General features: G+C 44.4%; 1 protein-coding gene across 3 annotated transcripts in view; it reads right to left on the bottom strand.

Moving 5' to 3' along the window:
• Positions 1-11,848: 11,848 nt before the first annotated feature.
• WNT6 (Wnt family member 6) overlaps positions 11,849-15,687 on the bottom strand; it is a 44,829-nt gene continuing 40,990 nt past the window's right edge. For all 3 annotated transcript variants that reach the window (XM_081907180.1, XM_081907181.1, XM_081907179.1), the window contains exons 3-4: positions 15,218-15,519; positions 11,849-12,843 (exon numbers count right to left, since the gene is read on the bottom strand). In XM_081907180.1, the coding sequence (XP_081763306.1) occupies positions 12,382-12,843; positions 15,218-15,519 (764 nt within the window). In that variant the 3' untranslated portion in view covers positions 11,849-12,381. The remainder of the gene's footprint in view (positions 12,844-15,217; positions 15,520-15,687) is intronic.

Below are 15,687 nucleotides of genomic sequence, written 5' to 3'. Positions count from 1 at the left end.
GGAGTCGTGGCACAAAAAGGTAGGGGGGGACATTAACAACTGCTTAATCGCATGTCATTTTTATTCGTATATATATATATTTTATTTTTAGAACAGGAGGGAATGGGGAGCAGAAGGCTTCTTCTCCCCACATCTCCAAGGACACATTCCAACTGGGTAAAAATACGGGGAGGGGGCAGTGAGAGTATGGCCTGGAGAGAGTTCCAAGGGCCAGATGGAGAGCTCTGAGATTCCCCACCCCTTTTAGAGATTGCCTTGTCTTCTCTTGTTATATATTAGGCCAAAGTCTGTGAGCCCTCAAGCTGCCAATTGAGAGGAAGGAGAAGCTGTCTCTTGATGCCTATGGAGAAATCAGCTGCAAACTACATAAGTAGATGTAGACTTTACAAGTAGGTTGAATCTGCCCATGTGAAGAGGAACAGCAGAGGCAAGGGTGCTGGCTTCCTTCCCCTCCATCATCATTTCATTTGCCTTCCAATTTGGTAATGGTGACTGAGGAAGCATAGGAGCCAACTCCTAGGGGTCGAGGTACCTTTGCCCCTCCTCCAATAAAATATTAGAGAGAGCCAGGCCAAGTACACAGGAGAGGCTGCCATGAAGGGGCTGCAAAGCCACCTCCCCAACAGCAGCGTGGCTGCCACTTGGGGCAGGACGCGGTGAGGATTGATTTATTGTGCAGCCCCAACCTCAGCGCCCCACCTACCCTGCACCTCGCCCCACCATCCAGGTAAGGGGCAATGACACTGCTGTCGGGGGGGGCAGCTCAACAGCAGCTTCTGCCAGTATTTCCCTTACATGTTTACATTGCCCAAGTTTTCACTCCTGCACAGTAGTTATCTCTTAGTCTAATCTACTTTACAGGCTTGTAGTTGTGAGGATAAAGTGTGGCAGGGGTGTGGGGTGTGAACCACACGCTGCCATCCTAAGTTCCTTGAAGGAAGGGCAGGGGTTTAAAACTGGAATAAATAATTTGCCCGGTGGATCGATCAGTTAAAGTTCAAATAAATAATGACATTTCTTTTTTAAAAAAACAACAACCCGTAACTACCAACCATGGTAAAAGTGAATACATATTTTTCTGTTTATTTTTCTGAATGCTGGCATGCACCTCTGTAGTCTTCTGTTTCATAATAAACAGCTTTTGATATGTGGTTTCACCTGAGAATTCAAGGGTTTTGGCACTGGCATTGCTCACTTTGAGACCTCATGGGCCGAATCCACATAAAGGGGTTTGGGTGTTGGACAGATGTGCATCCAGTGAACATATATCCCCCCCATCCCCGTCTTACTCCTGCTGTGACTAGATGGCTCTGCTGCTCAATGGATGCACACATAGATGGAGCAAAAGGCAGACTTGGGAAATTGTTAATGTGAATTCTGCTATGAATTCTGTAAATAATAACATGATGATAATAGGGAAAACTGATGCATTAATATAGAAATTTAGAGTGTCCAAAATGTTTCACACATACTATGCCAGTAATCTAGAGTGTGAAAGGTAGATCAGATCTGTCTGTATCCCAGATGGAAAAATGTCTTGATCAGGACCAGCCCAAGACATTTTTCTGTCTGAAACGAAAGACAAGATGGTGCCTCCTGCCTATTCCAGGTACAGAAGCTGACCGGAGTGCAGAGGTGTACCTAGGCTTTCTTGTACCCTTGGCAAGAAGCTGTATCCCTGCCCCATATCCTTGTGCCCTTGGCAATCACTGTCTCTCTCTGTCTTTCGTCACAATTTTTGCACCCTCTTGGGCCAATTTAACCAACTTCTGGGAACGCCCCTGCTAGAGTGAAAATTGAATTTGCCTTCAACTCTGATGATGGAATAGCATCCTGAGGCAGCAGGCTGCTTCTTGGGTGGACAGGATAGGCTGTACAACAAATGTAATTCTGTCTTCCAAAAGAGTGCCGGGGGGAGGGGGAGAGAAACAGCCACATGCTTCCCCTACTACCCCCATCATCTGCCACCTAAGGCATTCATCTCATTTTGCCTAATGGTAGGGCCAGCCCTGGTCTTGCCAAAGGGCCTGACCGTGCAATCATCAGCTGAAACAGCTAGCTTGTACAGTGCACTGACTTGTGAGCATTCTGCAAATATCTGCCCACCTGGCTCTAGTACTTTTGACGTTTTCCATCAAATTACCCAACATAGTTTCAGAAATGAAGTCAGCGCTAACTGTAGTCCACAAAATGCTTTTTTGCCATAAGGAACCTGTTTGTTTTTAAGGTGCCACAAGACTCTTTGTTGTTACTGTTGGACTACACAGCAACCCGGCTACCCCCTCTGGAAATTGTTACAGAGCTATGGAGCAGTGAGAACATTGGGAGGATTCAGTTGAAACTCAGAGTGATTTTGATAAAACTTTTTAAGGATTAGCACATTAAGATAAACTTTTGCAAAGACAAATCAGGTACTTAACTACAAAAGGAGAGAAACCTGGCGAGGCAGCAGCACTGAGTTTCTGTTAACCACAACCTGAACTCGAGCCAGCAACTGTGAGGCTCTTGCATAAGAAAAGGTGAAAGAAAAAGGCAGAGATTGGGCTGCGTTACAAAAGGTTGGCGCTTCAGGTAGGAAGCCAGTGCTCTGCTTTGCTCAGGTCCTTTTATACCTTTAACTCTGATAAAGAATGTGTTGAGGCTCTGGGCATCCTGTTATGAAAACATCAAGAAGAATCAAATGTAGGAATTGATTGAATAATAACTGAAATTATTAAAAATTAATAACAAATTATTTTTAAAAGATTTTTTTCATCTTTCATCTTGTTATTTATTATGGCAAATGTAGGAAGTTGCCTTGGTCCAAATCAGAGCATTTATTTATTTCATTTATAGCCCACCTTTTCCTCCAAGGAACTCAAGGTGGCTATGTAGCTCTTCCCCTCTTCACGGAATCCCCATAACGCCCCTGTGAGGTAGATTAGGCTTAGGATTGCCATATTTCAAAAAGTGAATACCTGGACATAAAAGTTGTTTACCTTTTTCACAAAATCACAAAGAATTTGGCCATTTTTTAGGAAGATCAGCAAAATTTAGCCAATATCTGCCAGGACACTGCTTCCAGATACAGTATTCTGTGTATGTCTGGGAAATTCCTAGCAACCCTAGTAAGGCTAAGAGGCTTTTATTTTCTCGGTGGGATTTTTCTTCATTGGGAATCTCATGATCCAAACATGATAAATTCCACAAGGTTGGGGAGTTCTCTGGAATGGAGGATCCTTAAGTGCTTTGGACCACAGTGGATATGGGATTGTGGGGTTTATCTAGAATCATCCGGAACGGCAGTGGGGTTTTCCTCTGCTATTTACAGGTGTTCAAATAATCCCTTTCCTCTCTATAATCACAGCCTTTGTATAAATGGCCTGTGCTGGGTGTTTAAATGTGGTGCACCATGACAGTAGCTGGCTCTGCATTTTTCCACCTAGGCAAAGATCCATGTTTTTCTGTAGTCAAGATGGGAACTGTTATTACTTGGGGCTATGACTGGGCTATAACCTTATAACTCTACGTTTGACCCTTATGCAGGCAGAAGCTAATCTGCCAAGGATGCCCTCATTTTAGAGAATAACCACAAGCCTGCAATTCTGCCTAGTGGATTTTTAAAACAATCCGTCAACCCTGTGTACTCCAGAAGGCTTCCTTCAGGAAGCAGTTTAATCTCTCTACGTGGGACCCTCAGAGAAATAACCACTGAATATTTGTCTCCAAGGAAATTATAGAATCTCTTTATCTGGAGGTTTTCAAGAGAAAATGGGTGATTGGCTGCTGGATGTCATTTAAATTTAAGGAAATTTCTGGGTATGACCCATAGGAACTCTTCCGGATACATGATTCTATCGATCTGTGGAAACAGAACATACTATACAGACACCAAGAAACATCACTATGTTGACGGAAGCCTCTCATGCTGACAGCAAAGCCCTTGCATACACAAAACATCTCGCTTAAGACATCTCGTCTTAAGCAAGCATGACTTTGGAGCATTCTGTACCACTGAGCCACAGTCCTCCCCCTAAATTTCAAGCTCGCTCTTGCTATACCTAATAAAGACTAAAATATCTTCAAATATCCAGCCCCTCTGGCAAAACTTTGACATCCTTCTATTTCTAACATGGCAAGGCCCAGTGACTATGCTAGATGAAAAGCATCTGCAGTGCCTACTTGGTTTAACTAGCAGAATCTCAACCCCCTTTTTAGTTCTCTTGTAAGCTAACAAAAGCAGGCTCTACAAAGGAGCCCAGGAGGCAGCAAACATGGAAGCATTGCTTCATCTCTTCCACCTGTTGCTCCAAACCAGCATACTTCAGGAAGCCCACTGCATAACATTCAATCTGAAAATTATTATTATTATTATTATTATTATTATTATTATTATTATTATTATTATTATTATTATTTATGGCTGACTGGCAGAAGCTCTCCAGGGTTTCAGACAAGAATCTTTCCCAGCCCAACCTGGAGATGCCAGGGACTGAACCACTAAGCCACAGCTCTTTTGCAATATATAATTGCCCTAAAATGTAATTCATCAACTAAACTCCAGAGACTAATTAAAGATTTTAAACTCCTTATTGTTGACGGTTTTGAGGAGGCTTGGCCTTTCCATCAGAAGGTAAAGCAACATTTATATCAGTGACAGGAAGCTGGTTGCCTTCCAGATGTTCTGGACTACAACTCCCATAATCCCATGGGCCTATACTGGCTATGCTGATGGAAGCTGGGAGTCCAGTAATAACTGGATGGCTGCAAGTTCCCCATCTTCGATTTACATACACAGTTTCAGTGAAGTAGCAATCAAGGTGACCCAGGAGAAGTCACTTTTCAATATCAGCCTTCTAGGTACAAGGCAAGGGTTTAGGGCAACAAAGATTTCTATATTAGGCCCTTAATGCCTTTCAAGGGTCTCGAGATCCCTGATAAAACCTTAGCAATAAAGGGGCCTTACTAAACAGCACTGGCAGCTGAATCACAGAAAGTGCTGGATTTTCTTCCAGACTCACCAGAGACTTTCTAATCTGATCTCCTTCCATAGAGATGGGGTTGGGCAGGATAAACAATCAACAGTGGAATTAAGAGGAAAATCTTGAGTTCATTCCATTGAGAGCAACACCCCTTTAAGTGCCAATCTGCCATGTCCCAGATAAAGTACTAGTCTTTGTCTCCTCAGGAGCAATGAAAGCTGAAAATTAGGCCTCACCCTCTTCAATCCCTCTCAGTCTGGCCTGTAGGAAGCTTCTTTCACTGTGACATGAATTCAGGCTGGAGGTAGGTGGGAGGAGATAGGAGGTGGTGACTGCAGACTCACCATACATTTAAAATGCGTTCCCCTTCCTCCAAAGAGTCCTGAGGAAGGAAAAAGAGGCGAGGTCCTCTTGTGGATCAGGAATTTGGTCAAGAGGAAGCAGAGAATAGGAACGAGGACAATTCTCCCAATGGAGCAGGGCTGTCTAATCTGCGAGGCAGGGTGAGGCAGCTGCTTTGGATAACCTTGCCCGCCCTGCTGCCTCTGCTGACAGCAGCACTGGCTTCTGAAATCTTACAAGAGATTTTCAAAACTTTGTGAGATCTCGCACGAGATCTCAAGAGATTTTGGTAAGATTTCACAAGATCTTGCTAGAACTCACTGTCCCTTCACAACCCAGGTCAGGGAGGCTGCAGTGGCGTGTCACGTTCCTGTTTCACCTCAGGCAGTGAAATGGAATGCAATGCCCCTGCCCTGGCTAGGCCCAGAATTGTTTCACTTCAGAGACTGAACTTTATGAGACACCATTTGAATATTATTTGAGCCATAATGTGTTTGTAGCTACATAAGCCGCAACAGGTAACTCGGACATTCATCTGAGTTTCTTGCTCAGATTATGTGTGGCACACGGGGGACCTATCTTCCAGTAGAAAATCTCTGGATGGAATACACCTTTCAAAGTGAAATGTGTGTTGTTGTTTTTTGGAGCTGAGGGGGTTGCAGAACATGTGTTGGTCACATTTTTGGTACACACAGACATATGCCTATGCAGACAAGCCTTTTGATACCCCCAAACTGAACACCTGAAGCAGAGGGGGTTTTTTAATTGCTAGTTTATTCACAAGGACCGTACGTTATTAATTAAAAACTGGTTTGATCTTGAACAAAATTGATAAACAGATTATATTTATCCTTCTTCTATTAATAGCCTTTTAAAAAATCACATTTCAGGGAATTTCCACTAAAACAAAATTGCTAGGAAAGTGTGATTCTTCAAACTAAATTTGCTTTTTGGCATTTTCTCCTCCTTCTCCATCACCCATACTTGTTGTAGAAACCACTTGGTCTCTCTGCAGTCTTCAGTGTCAGTCACCTCCTTGCTTGGTACCAACTCCCACCTGAGGACCACACTACCAGGTTAGGCCCACAGCTTCCCCTGCCAGTGGGAGACCACAGCAGCTGCTTTGAGGAGTGCAGATGCTTGTGGGGATCCTAAATACACACATCAATTTCCAGTCAAATATGAAGGGAAGTGCTTTGATCTGTCTCCAAACCTTAATGACATAATTGGTTCCAAGTGAAGGTATCCCCTTCCTGCTGCTGTTTTACTAGAGCCAAAGAGATGATTTCACAGTCACTCGAGCAGCAGGTCTTTCTCTCCACCCCCAGACTCCATTACAATCTCTTCCCTTAAAGTAGCTAATTCACAGAGGACTGGTGTGCCTAAGTAACTTGGCAGCTTTTTGTGGCACTACAATGTTGGACGTGCCTCCCATTCTGCATCACTGCCTAACTAAATATGTTCGTTGTAGGGACATGTGGTTCTGTCTTCGTACGTTGCTGAATGAAGGCATGAATCTGGCCTCACTATTTCGCTCACTTGTGGCCTTACGGTGTTGAGTGTCTGGCTGTGATGTTGCTTGGAGCAATATTGCTCTGTCTCATGAACTCACAAGTTACTCACATTCATTATGCTATTTCCATGTTTAGTACAGCTGACTTATTGCTGCACAGATTCATGTTCTTATTAGTGGAATCACTTCATTTTTGCTGTGCACCCATTACCACAAATGACCAAACACTTTGGGGCCATTCCTGATTCTGGTGGTACTTTCTCAGTGTTCTACAGGTGGGGAAAGAGGAAGCACTTAAGCTGTTGGTGATTCTTCTGTTGTCACTCACTGTGGTTGTTCCTGGCAACCTGTTCCAGTTTGGCTATTCCAGTAGAAATGGAAGGAAACTCAATTCTGATAAAATACCTACTGAAAGAGAAGTATACCAAGACTGTTCGCCAGTTCTCATTTTTGTTTAGGTTTTTTGTAATAATAAGTGAACACGAAGGAGGTGAAATTTTTCCTAGTCTCCATTTTAGAACATAGTTGATTATTTTAATGCATGTTGACAATATGGTTTTGGTTTCACATACATAAATAAACTTGAGAAGGCTAATGAGAGATGTTCAAAGTTTCTGCAAGAAATTACTAATAATTTAGTCCAAAACAAAAGTTGTAGTGCTTCGTAAAATACAACCACAACCCCTGCCCCAGGTACAGACAGACTATGGATGGGCATGTAATTGAACAGGTCAAAACCTTTACATTTCTGGATATACTTTCCCTGGAAAATGCTCCTGGCTACCCCAGCACATTGTTAAATTTAAAACTTTCCAAACTTCTTAAGCAATGTGGAACTTTACCTGTGGAACAGGTGGAAGCTTAGTAATTCCGGCACGGAATATATTCACAAGAAAGATGACGCCATAGTTCTGTCAACTCTAGGTGTGGGGACGTGAAAGCATTAGTTCCCTTGAAAGCCTTCAAAAAAAAAATTGGCGATCATGCCTTGCTCTGCCTCAAGGCATTCCAGAAGCTCAACTGCGAATAGTAGTAGGCTTTAAGATCTGCTAATGAAACCCTCATTCTGCATTGGCTTAAGCCCTACCTTATGAAGAACCCACATTCTTTCTAGCTAGGAAAAAAAAGTTAATGTGAACTGAGTGCAGCAGTGTGTAAGCTTAGATCAGCAGGATGGCCTAGATTTACTTCCTTAAGTAGAAAGAGAGGCAAGGCATAGTAAATTTTGGTTAAAAAGAAGAATTAACAATTACATCATTCATCAGGGCATGAAGATGAATCATTATTATTTTTCCATATACAAAAGGGTCCAATATTGTGATACCTTTCTTTTATGCTCTTCTTCAGCGATGGCCTTTGGTAATATTTCATAACATGGTGCCCTGTGCGAGGCCAAAATTTGACGCCCCCAAATGGATCTTCTCAATTATTGATCTTATCCATTTTGTGCCCCCTCAGCTTTGTGCCCTGTGCAGGGGAACTGCCTGCACCACCCTAAATCCAGCACGGCTCTTCCTTACGTATAGCCTTTATTATGGCTCCAAGATTTTCAGACATTGGAGGGACGTTACGGCAAGCTTTCAGTTAACCAATGTTTGTGTAGAGGATATTTTTCATGGAGGTGTTTCATTTATACATTCCAGAACACCAATTTTTTTGTTCCGCTGTCCCAGTTTATAGCCTTGGGAATGAGCTGAACAAAAAATTGTCCTTTACTGAGAGATCAAAAGAAACATGTCTGTCACCCGCCCTGTTTCTTTATTTGCTGTGGCAGTGCAGAAACTAAAATTAACACTGGGAACCGTCATGGTGACACTTGTCATTATCCTAATTTGATTATTTGGTTTATTATTTCAGTATTTTCACCATTTATATTGTTTTAATACAGTTTTATACTGTGCAATTAGGTTTGTAATGACCTATGGTTAAAAAATCATATAAACTTGAATTTAAGGCGGGACAAAACACGAAGCCGCAACCGTACAAGGTCATGTTTGACGTAATTCTGTATTTCTCTGTCTTCTGAATGCTGGTTTGTATCCAACATTAGCCATACTCAGAGTACACCCTGACATAATGAACTTATGCACATTATTTTCAATGGGTCTACTCTCAGTAGAACATATTGAGAAACAATCCACAATAATTACATTTCCCCCTGTCTTCTGAAATTGGTGATGTGCCTAAAAACCCTAACAACTCTGCAACAAAGAAGCTGAGGGACTTTAATTTCAGGTGAGGATTTTGCAGTACACACCATACATTTAAAGTATATTACTTCCCTCTAAAGGGTCCTAGGAACTGTGGTATGCACCTCACAAAGCTACAACTCCCAGGACCTCTAAGAAACTACATTCTTGGAGGGAAGTCATGTGGGAGGAGAGACTTGAAATTCAATAGCACCAGGAACTGAAATGAAGCTGGGGAGGGGAGGGGTGGAATGGGGGGCATGAAACTGAGGCAAGCTACAAGCAGGTCTGGTCCTATGATACAGGAAGCTGAAAGGACCCACTTGAGGGAGCAACATGGTTGGTGGAGTGATAGATGAAGGCAGAATTTGTGTCTGAATGGCAAAGCAAGACAGCATTGTATTTGAGTCTGTTGCTGCATTACTTGCATCTTATATGGTTTTTATTGTATTTGTAAGTAAGGTCATATGTGATAACTGAAACCCATTGTAGGAAAAGGGAAATTCAGCGATACACACAGCACAGCAAGGAGACCCTTGCTCTTGGAACTACAGGCATGAGAGTCCGGGAGAGACTTAGAGCACTAATAACAAAACAAAATAAAGCCCTGCTGGATAAAGCTAATTCACCATCCATTTCTCACAGTGGCCAACCAGTTGCCTACAAGCAGGACTCAAGTGCAAAAACATGCTCCTTCCTTGCAATTCCCAGCAACTGGAAAAGGGCAGACTGAATACTTCTAGGTGGGGGGAAGATCCTACAAAAAGAAAACCCCACCCTAAACCCAGCTGACTGCTGCTTCTGTGTGCACCTTCCTGCCCAGTGTCAGGGAGCAGTTTGAAAACCACAATTCAAGCCGGATGATGATGATGATAGCAGGGAAGTTCCATTGTGACCTGCAATGAACCCTCTAGTAACGCCTGGGGCAAGAAAGCCCAGAGGAACCCCTTTTGCTGCTCCCACCATGCTGGGAGAAACCTCTCATTATCTGCCTGTGTTGTGGTGAAGCTGACACATGGCTTCACTTTGGGAGAATCAGATGTTCCTATCCCCGTCATGGTACACTGAGCTACCCGCTCTACACATCCCAGCTGCAGCACAGGGGGAAGCAATGAACCAACAGAGGGCAAGTAGAGGTCTGTGTGTATGTGCCCGCATGCATGTTTGCCCATATGCAAACAAGCAGCATGTATGGCCTCATGTGTGATTGCATGTCCACAGCTTCCCACCTGACCAGAAGCCATACAATACTAGGCTTCTTTCTTTGGTGTGGGGGTCTTTTTTCAGTTTGAATTGGCATAAATATAGATTTGGTATATCTTTTTTCATCTGAGGCTGCTGAGCAATCAATATGCACTGACAAAATGCTGCTGGGAAGCCTGTGTTCCACTGACATAAATTGTATAGATGCTGGCGCTCAGAATCTTAGGTCTTCCAAGTTTTATCTCTGCTCCCCTCCAGCACTAAGGTTCCCAAGGCCAAGGCTGTCACACCTCTCATGAGATCATAGTGTGTAAGCCAGTAACAGATGCAGGTGCATGATTAATCTGCATGACTACTAGGGTCAGTGCAACATCAGAGGAGATCGCAATCAAGAAAAAGGCATAGAAAGACGACTCAAAGGCAGTGATTACAAAATTGTAAGGGAAGTTTAACAAGAAACAATTCCTCATGCTGACAGGTCCTTAATACTCCCCCAAATCCCACTTCTGATCTCATCAAAACCAGGCCAAATACTATTGCTTCCAGTTTTTGGTAGATTCTACACCTTTCCTCATTAGTAGAATCTTTGCACCTGGTAGACCCATCAGCATAAATCTGATGCACAGCTAATCAGTCCAAAGAGGCTTCATCCTTAAGATGGGAGTAGGAGCTGCAAACGGCAGTAGGAGAAAGCAAACAGACCATGCACCCTATTGGACTATGTTGACCCACTCTGCTAGGGCACACACACCTGGATGTTCACAATAGCAATGCTGTCTAACCCAGAATGCTTCTTTCTCAGCAACATGCAATGCTACATTAAGCGCTTGGCGCCCTCTGGTGGGAAAAAGGTTCTTCAAGCTGCCATCAGTAAGTTAATTTGGGAAGAATTCTGTGTTTCGTGTCTCCATGCATGAAAGAGAATGAGGGTTCTGGCATTAATTTATTCTTACAAGGCAGCGTAGGAGAGGAGAAATAGAAAGAATTTATGAAATTATTATTATTATTATTATTATTATTATTATTATTATTATTATTATTATTATTAGACCTCCCCCAAATTGACACACCTAAAAAAAGGCTGATGAATTCTTGTGTGTGAAGACTCCTTGATGAATGTGTGTGACCTACCTGCACATGTCACTTACCTGCTGGGAGCCTCACTTGTTCATCTGCACAGGTGAAGTGCTAGAGGTTTTCCACAAGTGACTTTGACAGTGTAAATAAGGAACAATGTTGCAAAGCTACAAAACATATAGGACATGCCTTTCATACCAAATCAGTCCAAATCCTAACTGAGTGGTCTTGACATCAAATACATCACCATTCAATCCCAGCATCTCTAACTCCACAGGAGCTCTTGACCTGCAAGAGACATAATCTCTCAACACTCTTGGACATGCTCCCAAGGTCACTTAACAGCAATGCATTAATGTTAGGCAAAGTCACCTTCATGCCACTCTAAATGCTCTGATTAGTTCAGACCAAAGGCCCAACCAGCCCAACATCCTATTCTTACAGTGGAGCAACCAGATGCCTATGGGATGAACAAGAAAATAGTTTAAACTTCTAGTTAAATTACTCATCTGTATTAAGTGCACTTGTGAACACTTCCTTTTGCAACAATGGATTAAGACATGTTAGTTTAAATAGCTTTATTAATGCAGAGAGAAACAGCAGCCCCAACTGAAGGGGGGCAAGGAAGCCATGGGAGTGAGCAGTCAAGCTCAGGGAAACCTCTGCTGTTCTCTCAAACACAGGAAAGATCCATTAATAAATGAGGCACAACACTTCCCTCCAGGGAAACTGTGCATGGCCTATAGTCAGAGACCCACATAGGACCAAGATGCTGGGGATGATGATGGGAGAATGTCAGGTGACACCAGTCTCCCGTCTTCAGGAGTGTATGTCCAGTCAATGAGTAATGGAGGCGCAGGGCCTGCCACAGAGGAGGTTATAGCCAACAAGTGCTGGAAACTGCAGGGAACCAAGGTTTCAGAAACAATCCATTTCCATGCTCTGGGGATCCAAGGCAGTCCAGAATGATCCATGTTCCCTCAAACCCATAGCAGGCTTGATTATGCTCCCTGTCTTTGGATTCTGTGGCAAATTGGGCATCATCCTTGCCCTCATGCTCTGGGCCATCCCTGCCCAGTGTCCTTTCTGTACCCACTCAAATGCATAAGCTGTGCTCCTTGCGTACCGTGCACTTCCGGCACTGCACCACACAGCACCAATGGAAGCGGCAAAGGCAGTTCTCTTCCAGGAGAAGTGTTTCATCGTGGTGGCCGCGCCCACAACATAGCAGGTCGCAGCCACTCATGTCCATGGCGGTGCTGTTGCACACTCGTCCACGCGTGCCCAGCGAACCCGTCTTGCGGTTAGCCACGCAGAAGTCAGGTGAGTCGGCAGAGTAGATGAGGTCCTGCCGGTCCGGGGGCTTGATATTCCGTCCCACAGGGATGAGTGTCTTGCCATCGTTGCCGCCCATCACTTTAAAGGCCCCATTAAAGCGTTCAAGGAGGCGGTCTCCCACCTCCCGGAAAGGGGGCATCTTCTTCCAGCAGGTGCGTAATGCACAGGAACCCGAAAGTCCATGACACTTGCACTCTGTCCGCATGTGGTTCTTCACTGCCTGGAAAGAGGAAAAGAAACAGCCATTGGAAAAAAACAATTCATACTCCAAGAACACACTGCAATGGTGGAAGTGGCAATATCAAAATCAGCTCACCATAGAGCTGAACTACAACTACCATCAGCCTATGATGCCTGGGGCTGATGGGAGCTGTAGCCCAAGACAACTGGAGGGCACTAGGTTGGCAAAGGCTGCTTTCAACTACAAGAGAAGGTGGGGTGGAAGAAAGCTCATTTTGAGCCTAAAAGAAAATGAAAATGCATGTCATCCACAGAGATTACTGTGTTCTGGCCCTCAGACCCTGAGAATGACATTGCCTATCAGTGCCTTACATTCACAAAAGAGGAGGGAGGTGATGTCAACAGCACCATGCTTTAGAAGCCAGATTATGAAGGAGATAATATCTCAGGAGAACTAGGTTCCCTGTCCCCACCTCCTTCCCATATTCTGAATATGGATCAAAAGACTCTGACTGGGTTACCCTCTTCTACATGGGAGAGCATGTAATACAACAGTAATATTTAGCATTTATGTGATACAGTCTTGGAACGTTTGGAACGCTTTACATATGCTATATCAAGAATTCTACAACAACCCTGCAGTGTAGGCCAGTATTATTATTCCCATATTGAGGGTGGTGGGTTGAAATTGCCAGTTGCCTAAATCTACTCCTACAGAGCTTGTTGCTACTGGATTTGATCCAGGCTCATGCACCTCCCACATTTCAGTACTACATCACATGAGCTCTCTATGCATGTAAGTGCATAGATCTGTCTGCTTTGCATACCTGTTCATAAACTGTCTAACTGTCCCCTCTGGCCTTGTGTATTATTATCCATTGATAAATTGATGGTTCTGATGGGGATCATGAAATCTTCTTGTTCTGCCAGCCAGTATGTTTTTGGTGGTAATCCAGGATGAGCCCCAGGAATGATTGAGGGGATGGAAAAGACAGGCAGAGGCAGGAGGAGGAAGAGGATACCTAAAGATTACAGAGGGAAATTCAGGTGGCAGGCAATGAAGGCAGGTTGAAAGAGGCATCTAGCCTATCAAGGGAACATGCTTTGGTTATAGGGCATACAGGGTTGAATCATGAAGTTAGAAGCAAGCTTGCAGAAAGGGAGGGGAAATACAAAGAGTTTGATGTGGGTGGGTAAGAGAGAGAGTGCATGCTTGGGATGGAGAGTTGGGAATAAACACTTCATCCAACTCTAGCATTTTTGCACCATTAAAAATGATGGCCAACTAAAGTTAAGGAACAACAGCTTAAAGCAGGCCTGATCAGCTAAAGGATGATTTTTAGATATGAATTTGAGGTGGGTATGAATACTTTTGATAATCAGTTGTTACTCTGATGTGTGGGATTTTATGATACAGCTGTGTACGGATCCTCTGGCAGGGAAGTGTTCCTCCAACTCCCAATAGTAAAAAGTGTCCAAATTGTTCTACACATATTTCAAATGAATTAACAGTTGGGGCAGGAACTCTGGCTTGCTGTGCCATGGAAATGAGGCCCAGTGAGGCAGGGATGGCCAAATACCTGGCAGTGGCACTTGTGCCCTATATTGCCACCCACTGCAGGCTGCAGCCCTTGATCTAATTTTATGTGGCCTTTGGCCAAATTTTTTAATCCCTCTGCAAGCGCTGAATTCAGACCTCTGGAATGAGCAATCTACCCAAATTCTGGCAGCCTGCAGGGCAGTGAGGAAGGGGGCAGGGGAAGAGAGGGAGAGGAAATTGAGGGTGTGTGTGTGTGAGAGAGGGGGGTGTCAAAAAGAATGGGGAGAAAAGAGGTGGACCCTTCCACTTTTGGCTGTGGGCCACTGCTGGCTTTCCCCTCACTCACCAACAGATTACCCCAAGAAAATATGCCCAACAGAAAAACCTACACTGATTTTCTCCACTTGTTGGTCCTAAAGCCCCTACCTCCAGCTTTATGTGCACATATAGATGTGCCTGTACAGTATTAGCAGATAACATGGCAGCAGTAGTGACAGTGTCTGTAAGCACAAGGGACTACAACATGCTGCTGTAGCCACAGGATACTCTGCCCCATTACTGCATGGAACAGAGCATGGCCAAATGCACATGTATAACAGCAATCCTTAGCCCTAGAACCAGATGAGGGCTCAAGCTGTGTGAGAGCAGTTGGGGTGATGACCTTGACCATAGAAATAGGTCTCAACACAAGGCAGGGCTGCGTCACTGGAGTGGAAGTGAGGATGTGACGGGCAGCCAAGTTAAGCCTAAGCAGGCCATGTTCTGGCAAGTAATGGGGCAGTCACGGTTCTCTCCACCCGCCAAGGAAGAAGGCAGGGTTGCCTGTGGAAGGAGGATTCCAGATACCCAAGTAGTGAGGGGAGGCTGCCCTTACCAGGCGTCCCGCTTCGTTGTTGTGCAGGTCAATGAGAGTTCGAATGTCGCTCTTGCCACGCTTGCGCTTAGCGTCCATGAACTGGCGGGATTTCTCATAGCCAAAGTCAACATCATCCCCGCAGCCGCCCCACTCCCAAGCGGAGCCCTCTGACCCTGTGATGGCGGGGGGCAGAGGAGGCGACCGGCTCCGAGTCGCCTCACAACCGCATGGCAGCAATTCGCCCATGCTGCAGGCCTGGGTGACGGCATGGCTCACGCCGGCCGCTGTGATGGCATAGACAAAGGCTGTCTCCCGGATATCTATGTAAGAGAGTGAGAGGGCAGAGCAGGGAAAGAAGAAAGAAATGGAGAACATCAAATGGAGTCAGGTTTAAACAAACAAACAAGCCACTAGTTCATGGGCCTGCCAGGGGTGAGTCTGGCAAAAAGCACGGCCTTTAAAAAAGCATAACAAGCAGAAATCCAACC

This window comes from Podarcis melisellensis (assembly GCF_964234715.1).
Source record: "Podarcis melisellensis genome assembly, chromosome: 1".
NCBI classification, from domain to species: Eukaryota; Metazoa; Chordata; class Lepidosauria; order Squamata; family Lacertidae; genus Podarcis; species Podarcis melisellensis.
This window is presented reverse-complemented; position numbering and strand designations above follow the sequence as displayed.